Raw genomic sequence first — 12,462 nt, forward strand, 5'->3', positions numbered from 1 at the left:
TGTTCCTTTCAGTTTTATGCCATTTTATTGCCTTAGCTGTTCACTTTCTGTGCTCCTAAGAGTGGATGAAATGAATGTGCTTGAACTGTTACATCCTCCTGAAGCCCTCTTTAATTCTTTTCTCATATGTGGTTTTGCAGTTGGAGATGATAAAAGCCTGAGTGTGCAAAAAGAAGCCTTTCCCACCATTAGTAGACTAAAGCACATTAGAGATAAAAGTTGAAAAAGGAACTGAGTAATAGATTGTGGGGACTTAACTAAAGTGCAAACAAAAATAAAAGACTTAAGTGTAGTCTGATTGAAAGACTTTCTTTCCTTCTAAAGAATTATTTTCAAGGTAATTTTTAAAACCAGAAATAATAATCAGAGAGAGCAAAATGATTTTGAAACAACTAGGAGATCAATCTGAGAAACTGAAAACGAATTTACTTATGAGTGGTCCTTTAGTTTTAACTGAAATACAAATACAAATAAGATAAATAAGTGTTATTCTATGAAGAGGAGAATACAGGTATCTCAATAGTGTCTTTTTTCAGTAAAATGTAAAATTCATATAAAAAATTAAATTGTTTTAATGTTTATTTATTTTTGAGAGAGTGAGAGACAGCGTGCAAGCAGGGGAGGGGCAGAGAGAGAGGGAGACACAGAATCTGAAGCAGGCTCCAGGCTCTGAGCTGTGAGCACAGAGCCCGATACGGGGCTTTAACTCATGAACTGTGAGATCATGACCTGAGCTAAAGTCAGACGCTTAACCTACTGAGCCACCCAGGTGCCCCACATGAAAAAACTTTTAAATGGAATTTTCTGTAATAAAGTATATATATTTTAAAAATTACAAGTTTCCTTGGCCCATTATGAAAGTTGGCTCTTGACTAATTGCTTCATACCCACAATTCCCTCCCCTTTGAGGAGAACACTTTCAAATCTTTTAGATGTTTTTTTAATGTTATTTTCATCTGTTTTACTTAAAATTCTTAAATTGCTACTTCTTGATTCTTCAAATTTACAGGTTATTTATTGATTAACTATTATGCATGATGTGTTTTTAACTTTACCTGCCACTCACGCACTCCTCTCTCTTTTTCTTCTGGTGTCATCTAGTCATAATTTTTGGCTAAGTCGATAGTCAATGTTCATGCTCTTTTGTCTATGTAAATACTCTTTACTCTTGAGCCAAAAAAAGTATACTTTGGTCACATTTCCTTATTTCTTTGGTAATTTAAAATTTTTTTTGTGAAGTTTATCTCTGCCTCTCTCTCTCTCACTCTCTTTTTTTTTCTTTTCTTTACTTGGTTTATTTGTGTGAATTTATGCCCCAGGATATCCTTCTACTATAATTTTAGCACAGTTTCAGGAGGGAGGAGAGGAAAACATATATATTTAGAGTGCTAAAGTAAACCTGAATAACACACTTTTTTCAGTTTTATGACTGAATCTGGTAATGGTCAGAGTTCAAAATTCATGTATACAAGTTTATACACTATCAGAGATAAAGAACATGTGGTTATGTTCTGAACTAAAACATAAACACAAATAAATACAATATTGTAAGTTTCCCTAGGATGGAATATAGTTTTCTCTGATGATAATTTATGGTAAAAATTAAGAAGTACATTAAAAAATTCACATAAATTATTTAGCTTTTATTTCTGTAATAGTAACAAATGTAAAAGTTTTTAAAATGTGTTTTGCAGTATACATCTCGTGTAACTCCATCTTTAAAAAACACTTTTGTATTTAAGTATAAATACAGAGAGAATAGTGTCCAAATCAGAAACATCTATTCTTTCTATATCTATATCTATCCTATCAATGACATATCCCAGGGTGAGCATACCTATGTAACTGCCACCCATATTTAGAAATAGAACAATAGTAGTAGCTCATCTTTCAGGCATCTTCAAATCACTGACTCCACTCTCCTTCCTCCAAAGGTTATAAAAGTCTGACTTCTAAAACCGTAGGCTTTGAATGTTATATGAATGCAATCATGGAGTACCTTTTTTCCGCCTTTGATCTAGTGTCTTTCATTTGACATTAGGTTTGTGAGATTCTCCTGTTATTGCTTTTCAGCATAGTTTATTTTCATTGTGGTATAGTGTTTCATTGTATGACTATACCACAATTTATTTATCCTTTCTATTGTTGGTGGACATTTGGGTTATCCCAAGCAGTCACGGTGCTCTCAGCCTGGATCCCCATGTGGGGCTCGATCCCATCAACAGTGAATCATGACCTGAGCCGAAATCAAGAGTTGTTGACTTAACCCACTCAACCACCCAGGCACCTTTGGATTGTTTTTAGTACTTGACTATCAGGAATAATGCTGCTTTGATCATTTTTGCCCATTTATCTTGGTGTGCAATGTATATAGCTAATAAATCTTAGATAAATTCAGGAGTAGAGTTTCTTGGTCATAAAGTGGTTTAACTTTAGTGTACATCAATTATACTCCCATTCGTAGTAGTTTCTATTGCGTCCTATTCTCACCAACACTTGAAATTGTTTGTCTTTTTAATTTTAGCCATCCTTGTAAGTGTGTAAGTTATCTCATTGTGATCAATATTTGTATTTTCCCAATGGTGAAGCTGCTAAGCACATCTCCTTTTTATATTTTTTCTTTCATTTATTTTCTTGGGCCCATTTGGATGTTCCTTTTAGTAAAGTACATTTTCAACCCTCTTGGTGATTTTTCTATTGAGCTGTTTATCTATTTCATATTGATTTATAGAAACCTTTGTGTTGTGGATATTGCTGCATTTTCAGGTATATGGGTTATACATATTTTCTCCAGCTCTTGTGTCTTCCCCTTTAACTGTGAAAATGCTTTTTGATGAACAGAGTTCTTACTTTTAGTATATATCAACATCATTATTTTAGGGTTGCTGCTTTTTGTCTTCTGTTCTTTCCTAACCTAAGGTCATCAAGCCATTCTATGTAATCGTTCTGTAAACGTTTTTGGTTCACTTTTCACATTTAGAGCTAATCTGGCTAAAACTGATTTTGTGTATGATGTGACTTACAGACTGAGTGACCAGCCCAATTTGCCAAGGACTGAAAGGAATTCCTAAGATGCAGAACTTTCAGTGCCAAATTGAAAAGTTCAGAGCAAACATATGATATTTGTCCTTCTCTGCCTGACTTATTTCGCTCAGCATAACACCCTCAAGGTCCATCCATGCTGCTACACATGGCCAGATTTCATTCTTTCTCATTGCCATGTAGTATTCCATCGTATANAGTTGGTTACACTAATGAGGGGTCAAGTTTTATTTTCCATATTGATATTAAATTGATCCAGTACTATTTATTGAAAAAAGACTTTCCTTGCCTCAATACTATGAGGCAACACCTTATTCATAAACCTGTTTCCAGATATTCATGGAATTGTTTCTCAATCCACATTTCTGTTCTGATCTATTTGTCTTCACCCCAATATTAGCCTGTTTTAATTACAGTTGCTTTATAAGACAATAACTGATAGAGTCTAAGTTTTCCTGCTTGTTTTTCTTTAAGTCTTGTACTCCATGATTCTTTGCTTCCCCCAACCAATACTTTTTGATAAGCATGTTTTAGAATCAGTCATTTTCGACAAAATTAAACTTCTTTGCTTTTTGATTACATTGAATCTAGAGCTTATGTTTTGAAGTATTATCATTTTTATAATATTGAGTTTTCCAATTGATAAATAGGACTACTATTTATTTAAGTCTTTTTAAATTTCTCTTAGTGAAGTTTTGTAGTTTTCTATGCAGAGGCTCTGCACATCTTTTATTAGATTCATGTCTAGGTATTTACTGCTTCAATGCTACTATACCTGGTATTATTTCTTAAAATTTCATTTTTAAGTTTTTCTTTACATGTGTATAAAATAGTAGTTTGTTGATAATGACTTTGTATTTAGCAACATGGTTAAACTGTCTTATTCATTCTAAAAATTTATCTGTGGAGTTTTTTGGATTTCTTGTATGCATAATCATATTGTCCGAAAAAAATGAGGTTGATTTTTTCTTTCAAATGTCAATGCCTTATATTTCATTTAAAAAATCTCATTGAATGGCTCAGACCTCCAGCTCTACTTGGTTAGAAGAGATAATACTGGGCATCCTTGTTTTGTTTTTTATTTTTGAGAAGAACTTAAAGTTTTTGAAATTAAATATGAGATTGCCTTAGGTTTTTTAAAAAAGCTTTTTCAGATTAAGGGTGTCCTCGTCTATTTCTAGTTTGCTAAACAAGTTTTTTTCTCCCCCTTAAATCTGTGATGTATTGGTTTGTTATGCTTCTGTAACTAATTGCCACAAATTTAGTGACTTAAACAACCCTGAAGTCCTGACTCCAAAGTTAGGCTCAGTGGACCACAATCATGTCATTGACAGGGCTGTGTTCCTTCTGGAGGCTCTAGGGGAGAATCTGTTTCCTTGCCTTCTCCATCTTCTAGAGGCTGCTTGCATTCCTTGTCCCATGGCCCCTTCCTCTATGTTCAAAATGCATCATTTCTACTTCTCTGTGTCTTCCCTGATCCTCCTGCCTCCCTCTTGTAAGGATTCTTGTGATTACATTGGGCCCACCTGGATAACTCAGGCTAATCTTCCCATCTCAAGATCCCACATGAATCACATCTGTAAAGTCCTTTTTCCCATACAATGTATCATACGGGTTCCAGGTATCAGGACATGGACATATTTGGGGTAAGGGGAGCATCATTCTATTTAACATATGTAGTGAATCACATTGATTGATATTGGATAATAAAGCAATCTTGGATTATTGGAATAAATCTAAGTTGGTGACATATGTAACAGAAAAAATACTTTGTAATTTTTTCTCTGAAAATTGTTGAGACTTCATCTATGGTGTAGCATATGGTCATTTTTTTCAAAAGTTCTGTTTCTATTTGAAAATCATATACCTTCTGCTGTTGTAGGATGTAAGATTCTATATACGTTTACGGTATCAAATCTGTTAATTGTGTTAGAATCTTTCCTATTCTGTTTGTGCCTATGTGTACATATTTTATCAGTCAGTGAAAGAAGAACATTTAAATCTCCCAAATGATTGTGGATTGCTCTCTTTTTATGCCTTCATGGTTTGCTTTTATATATATTTGAAGTTATTCTATTATATATAGTTGAGTCCTGAACATCACATGTTTGAACTACATGGGTCCATTTACATATTTTTTTTTTGCTTTATTGTTAAAAATATTTATTTTTCTAAAAGGTCACATATAAGTTGGGAAGAGAAAGAAGCATGTCAACTAGCCTAAATCAAAATTTGGGCTGAGAAAGGGCAAAGTGCTGCCTAAAGAAACTGATAGCTTGAACAAAATGTAGAAATTGAGATGGCAACAAGCCAGTGGCACCGGAAGCCTGGGTCAGCCATATGGATGAGCACCCCCAGGGTGCAGTGTGGACATCAAAGCTGTTGGCATCTATTATTCCTCCTTTTCAGTAAAGGAGAAGCAGGAGCTCATTGTTTAGACATGGTTTTGTGGCCCTTTCTGGTTTTCTCCCAGTTGCTACTACTGAATTCCTCAATGACCACACTGCAGGTGGTGCCCCCATCTGGCATTGTGGGACGATTGGGAAACCTCCCGGGTTTGAGTGGTGAGTGGAAAAGCTCTGATCGTCACATCTCTTACACAGAAGGTGTGCTGCGCTTTGAGCGTGTTGACTGTGTATGTAGTTACTATCCGGGCTCCCCTTCAGGAGCTGGAACAATGAAGTGTGTATCCTACTTCTCGCAAATCCTGCAGTTGCAGTGAAGATGTGCGGGTGCGCTGAGGCCAAAATTTCAGAGGACGGCTCCGTAGTGGCAGCCTCCTGTGCGTTTCACCAGGTCCCAGTAATGCAAGGTGTCCAGCGACAGCGTGGCGACACCCTCCAAGGTGAGCCTCTGCCTCTTCCAGCGCCCGTCCCGGCCCTCTCGCTGGTAGCGTGGGTACCAGGGTCGTTCGGGTTGCTGGGGCTGCCGCGGCCGGAGAGGCGCAGGGAGGGGCGGGGCCAGCTCCGTGCGGGGGGCAGGGCCCGCTGCCGGGCCGGCCTCCTGCGCGCGGGAGGTGAGGGCCTCCGCCGCGGCCTCACCGCCCGCGGAGCCTCTGCTCTGCCCCTCCTGGTAGGTGGGGCTCTGTGCGAAGTCCCCCGGGAGTCCCCGGAATTCCCGGGCTGTTTCTGGCCCAGTGGTTTCGAAGCGGCTTTGCTCCTTGCCTGCCGTGGCTCTATTCCGGATTTTTAGGGTAGAGTAACGTATACGTTTTTCTCTTCCTTCTGGTTTACTGAATAACATTTTCTTTGCTCTAGCTTACTTTTGTTGTAAGAATATAGTAAATAATATATGTAATATACAAAATATGTGTTTGAGTAACTGTTTATGTCATCGATGAGGCTTCAGCTCAACAGGCTATTCAGTTTTTAGGTAGTCAGAAGTTAGGAGCCAGATTTTCTGCTGTGCCGGGTCTGCAGGTGTTCAAGGGTCACCTGGTAGACAAGTTTAGAATTGCTGTATTTTTCTGGTCAGTTGAACGTGTTATCATTGTGTGATATTCATCTTAATCTCTAATGCTTTTTGCTTTAGATTCCGGAAATTAATATGTCAATAACTACTGTCTAAAGGTTAGAGTTTTATGGTATTCAGCGTCCTTTAAATTTAACTTTTTGCAGTCCTCATATTTTAGATTTGTGTCTTGTAAATATATATGTGGGTTTTATTTTATGTGTTTTAATCCAGTCTGATTATCCTTGTCTGTTAAATGTAAGCAGTTGATCCATTTTGTAATTCAAGGAATTATTGATATAATTGAACTTAAAACCATCTTACTACATGCTTTCCATCCATAATACCTGTAATATTTCTCTCTCCCTCCCCGGCTTTTTTCCTTCCCTCCCTTACTGGCTCATTCCTCCTTTCTTCTCTTCTTTTATTGGTGGACTTTTAAATTTTTTTATATTCTGCCTCTTTAGCTTTATATTAGCTTTATATTTAGCTTTATATAATATTGGTGGACTTTTAAATTTTTTTATATTCTGCCTCTTTAGCTTTATATTAGCTTTATATTTAGCTTTATATAATATTGGTGGACTTTTAAATTTTTTTATATTCTGCCTCTTTAGCTTTATATTAGCTTTATATTTAGCTTTATATAATATTACTATAGTATTTTCTAGTTGTTACTATAGAGATTACAAATTGTAACCTTGGTTTCTCAAAGTCTGATAGAATTCATATTTTTATCTCTATGTAGAAAACAAGCACACTTTATTTATCCCTGTCTCTGCTTATATGTTATTACTCATTTATTTTAATTATACACAAATATAAACATCAGCATCTATGTTAAAAACCCTCAGGATGTTACTGTTTTGCAGTCAGTAGTTATTCAGAATGTGTATTTACCTTGCCAGATTTGATATTCCATAAAGCAGATTTGGAACTTTCATCTAGGAAAATTAGTAGGAATTTTGTATTAATTTTACTTTTTTTTTGGCCTGGAATTGCTTTTATTTCAGCTTCATATTAACAATATGTAGGTTTTGTATGGAATTAAATGTTTGCAGTTTTTTTCTTTCAGTATGTTGAAGGTTTCATTTTCTTTTAACCTAGTTACTATTGAGGAGAGAGCTCTCAATCTTATAGTTTATCTCTGAAGGTGTACTATTTATTTTCTCTGCTTTTAAGACCGGCTTTTTAAGTTTCTTAACAGTATTATTCTGGGATCTTAGATATTATATTTTTTTAATTTATCTAGTTTGGAGTTAATAGGGATTTTTACATCTGTGGTAACATATCTTTTTGGTACTGAGGAAATTCCTTGTTACAGTATTCTCTGTTCCCTGTGCTTTCTCTTTTCTCCTCTGGCATATCAATTACGCAGATGTTTGACCTTTTCTCTGTAATTGGTATTACTCTGATATGCTTCTCTTTATTCTTAACATTTTCTTTTGGCCCCAAATTGGTTCTTTGAAAAATGACTAAAGAAGATCATTAACCCACTGGCAAGAATGCTAAAAAGAGAACACAAATTTACCAATATTAGGAGTGAAAAATGAGACATTTCAGTAGGTTCTACATGATGCCGTGTAGCTCAGGTTTTTTAACTTACTACACCATATGCTTCAGTTTTCTCATTTTGCATACATATCACAACTTCTGCTAAAGATCATTATTCTGTGTTTGGTTACTGTGACCAGATAAATATTATTAAAGTGCAACCAATTTATCAGTAAAGAACTTTAGTTCTTTAAAAAGTTTTAGTATTACCCAGAATTTATATTTTTATTTTTTCATTTAATTTTCTTTGCAGTAATCACTAATATAGCTCCAAAATTAATGCCTAATTAATGTTTTAATGCCTAATTAATGTGTTTTAGTTTGTTGAAACACATCCAAGCATCTGTCCAGGTTCTTATCCTTCAAAGACATCTTCCATAAATTCCCCAGCGTTTCAACTGGACTGTTCCATCTTTTGCCGAATAATAGTCATTTTGGGATTTTTGTCACTAACAAGCTGAGAAGACACAATTTGACCTTTGTATTGAATTGCATGTTTGTTTGTTTTTTCTTTTTTTTTTTTTTGATCTCTTGAGTTTCTCTTCTTTGTTTTACACGGAGTACATTCACATATTTCTTCTGAATAAGGGCATGGGAGATGAAATTTTTATTCCCTTGCATTTATGAAAACAACATCATTTGACCACATTTGTTTGATAAGATTATGGGGCATACAGAATTCTCCATTGGAATTATTTACATTATAATTTGAAAACAGTGGTCCATTGTTTTCTAATTTTGACTGTTACTATTGAGAAATCTGATCCCTGGTTTTGGTCAACTTTTCTTTATTTCTAGTGTTCCAGAAATACATGATGCTGTGCCTTGGTGCCTTTTCCCACTTATTGTGAAGAGCCCTGGTGGACACTTTCGATTTTAACTTTCATAGTATGAAAATCTATGTGACTGTTCCCTAACCCCCAACAAAAATTGTGTGTTTTGATCAAAAAATGTTTGCTCTAAGACTGGTACTCTTGTTAAGGTGGAGTATATCTTCCTGAATTGTTCTGTTTTTTCCTCTTAATTCCTATTTTTTGTTTGTTTGGTTCAGTTGACTTTCTCGAATTTGATTGACATAATTTTCCAAGCATTGTACAGATATTTCTATTTAATTCTTTCATATTTTTAATATCCTACACCTCTTATCTTCTTCTAATATGCTTTTCATACCACTCTGTTGTTAATTCATAAATGTCCTACTCTCCCGTTAAAGAAGAGCAGATTTTTGGGAGCCATTTCTTTGTTTTATTCCCATCTTCTGTGTTTTATTTCATTTGCCTCCCTGGAAGTTTTGTTTTGTTTTGTTATCAAAGACTGTTCATTTGTTATGTGACAGATTTGCAGATGCAATCTTATATATATATATATTTTTTAATGTTTTTATTTATTTCTAGGAGAGAGAGAGAGACAGCATGAGCAGGGGAGGGTCAGAGAGAGAGGGAATCACAGACTCTGAAATAGGCTCCAGGCTCTGAGCTGGCAGTCAGCACAGAGCCCGACGCGGGGCTCGAACCCACGAACCGCCAGATCATGACCCAAGCGAAAGTCGGATGCTTAACCGACTAAGCCACCCAGGCACCCCTTGCAGAGGCAATCTTGATAACAATGCTGACTACAAGGATTTTTCAAGTACGTGTGTTAAGAAATCTTATCCACACTGCTCTTCTCCTTAGTAGCCACTTGGAATTGAAGAAAAATCTTTTCCCTCAGGGAGTTATCAGTCTTGCAGTATCCTCTTTAATGAAATTGTGTCTGCTGTTGCATTTCCTCACTGAATGGAGATGAATGTCTGGATGGAAGAGACACGTAGGTATGTGGGAAGGGGCGCACTGTTCTTCCCACACTTCTTCCTTGTGTTCATCAACATGCCAGAAGCTCTTTTGTAAATATGTGTATCGTCTTACAGCCATTTTACAGATTATTATGTCACTTTTACCTTTAATTTCCTATCTCTCTTTTTCCTTGAATGTACTTTATATCACCTTTACCCTTGAATTATGAGCGAATTATCTCATGTATCTTAAATATATTTTTTTAGTTGACATTTTTCTCTGAACTTTCTTGGTTTTGCTGACTTCCTATTTACTTTATGATGGTTTAGTTTTGGTCTTTTGGTTTAAAGTCTGTCTTACAGTCTTATGATCCTTGGGAGTCCATTTATATTAAATGTGTGCATGGCTGCAAATTACCACCTGGGCTAGTCAGATTTCTCTGAACGATCTTTCATATAAGAATCAGCCAGTTTTGGAGCATCTCCGTGTCTCAGTTGGTTAAGCATCCGACTTCGGCTCGGGTTATGATCTCATGTTTTGTGAGTTTGAAACCCACTTCACATCCTCTGTCCCCCTCTCTGTTTGCCCCTCCCCCGTTCACGCTTGCGTGCTCTCTCTCTTTCTTGAAAATAAACATTAAAAAAAAAATCAGTCTTTTCTCTGCGGTAGTTCATTTTCTCCAAACATGGGTTATTTATACTTTCTGAGTTTTCTGAGTACATTGGGAACAAATGTAGGAACTAGACTTACTTTGTCCCTCTGTTGTCAGATATCACCCTGATTTTAAATGTATAGAAAGTCCCTGTATCCTGGGCTCCTTTGATCTAACCTCTCCTGGGCATATAGCATTTTTCTTCTACTCTACAGTGTGGGACCAGAGTAGAAGCTTGAGTGAGAGGAATGGAAGAGATGATTTTATAGAGTTATTTTAACAAATCATCAGCTAATCATCCACCTTCTTAATAGGTGGATAGTCTTAATATCCACCTTCACACACTTGACTAAAATGTTACATCGACCCAGGAAATCCTGAGCCTTTTCATTCTACTATCTATCATTAGCCCTCTTGAATTTGCTTAGGATTCATGTTTTGTGGATAGCTAAATCAATTACTCATCCATCTGGCTTTTTAGCTTTAATAGTTTTGTTTCAAATTTTCATCTGCTTGTTTCTGTTGCTATTTCTTAGATATCATAATTTTGCCTTAAAAATATTTTCTTTCAGTTTCGTGTGTTTCCGAGAGTGCATGGAGGAAAATGAAGTTTTTTAGTACCCTAGTAATACTTACAATGACGGGATTTAAACTGTTAGGACAGGGGGCGCCTGGGTGGCTCAGTCGGTTAAGCGTCCGACTTCAGCTCAGGTCATGATCTCACGGTTCATGGGTTCCAGCCCTGTGGCGGGCTCTGTGCTGACAGCCAGCTCAGAGCCTGGAGCCTGCTTCAGATTCTGTATCTCCCTCTCTCTCTGACCCTCCCCTGCTCACACTGTCTCTCTCTCAGAAAGAAATAAAAACATTAAAAAAGTTTAAAAAATAAACTGTTAAGAAAATTACTAGTGGAGCAAAAATGTTTTTCCATTCCTTAGGTACAAAAGTGTACTAGCAATAAGAGATAGAAAAGGAACTTACCCATTTGTCCTGAGATCGTCTCTACAGAAACAAACATAAACAAACATGTAAGCTAACTTAAAGATGTTATTACTGTTTTCCTCCACTTCTCTAAACAGCAGATTTACAAAGCTATTAATAATGACAGCCAAAGTATACACGAAACATCTCTTGTAGGATGTTATGACAGCATAGAATATCTGAGATTTGAAAGAACTTACTGACAGGTTTTGACATCACAACTGAAATAGAAAAAGAAAATTTGCATTGAATGTCTGTTAAAAGATTAACTTTCCTTAATATCTTCCTAAAATCAATCTGTAGAATGCAAAATTTACATGAATTATTTAATTTCTTTTATATCAAAGAAAATGCAATTATTTTAAAAGTCAAATTATTTAATGTAAATAAAACCAACAGTTCTCTGACCCATTGCTTCTTACCTCCTGTTTCCTTTTAACTTGCACTTAATTGGTTGGGGGTGTGGTGGGGGTGGAGGGGGCTCTAGAACTAATATTTAGTTATAAAATGTCTGTATGATATTTCATGATTCCTCAAATTTAGATAATGCATATTGGATTTCAACTACGAATAACAAGTATTTACCTTCTTTTATACCCTTTCTCAATTCACTTCCCCTCTCCTTATTTATAAGCCTGGCTTACTTTTTATGGTAAGTCAGTATATTGTGTTAGTAATATAACCATGTAAGTAATGTTGACCATGTAAATAATGTTATTATTGAGTAATATTATATGAGCTTTCCTACTCAAAGTTTTCTTTTCTCTCCAGTTGTTTCTTGACATTTTGGGAGATTTCATTGAGCATTTTTTCAAGTTTATGCCTTTTATTATTTTTCGGTCATTTTAGTGGATTTCTGAAAGGAAGAGAATAAAGTGCCCACTTTCTTCTTTTAGTAACATATAATTAACATGCAGTCTTATATTAGTTTCAATTGTACAATATAATGATTCAACAATTCTTATATTTGTCAGCGCTATTAAGTGTATGTTTAATCCTCTTTGTCTGTTTCAC

The 12,462-nt window shown here is 35.7% G+C and overlaps 1 protein-coding gene across 1 annotated transcript in view; it reads right to left on the reverse strand.

The window, feature by feature from the left end:
• LOC144229016 (uncharacterized) overlaps positions 1–12,462 on the reverse strand; it is a 166,554-nt gene that overhangs the window by 82,718 nt on the left and 71,374 nt on the right. The window contains exons 13-14 of the mRNA XM_077760966.1: positions 11,649–11,669; positions 11,449–11,469 (exon numbers count right to left, since the gene is read on the reverse strand). Coding sequence (XP_077617092.1) covers positions 11,449–11,469; positions 11,649–11,669 — 42 coding nt within the window. The remainder of the gene's footprint in view (positions 1–11,448; positions 11,470–11,648; positions 11,670–12,462) is intronic.

The sequence above is a fragment of the Crocuta crocuta genome, unplaced genomic scaffold (genome assembly GCF_008692635.1).
Source record: "Crocuta crocuta isolate KB4526 unplaced genomic scaffold, BGI_CrCroc_1.0 scaffold762, whole genome shotgun sequence".
Classification (NCBI taxonomy): domain Eukaryota; kingdom Metazoa; phylum Chordata; class Mammalia; order Carnivora; family Hyaenidae; genus Crocuta; species Crocuta crocuta.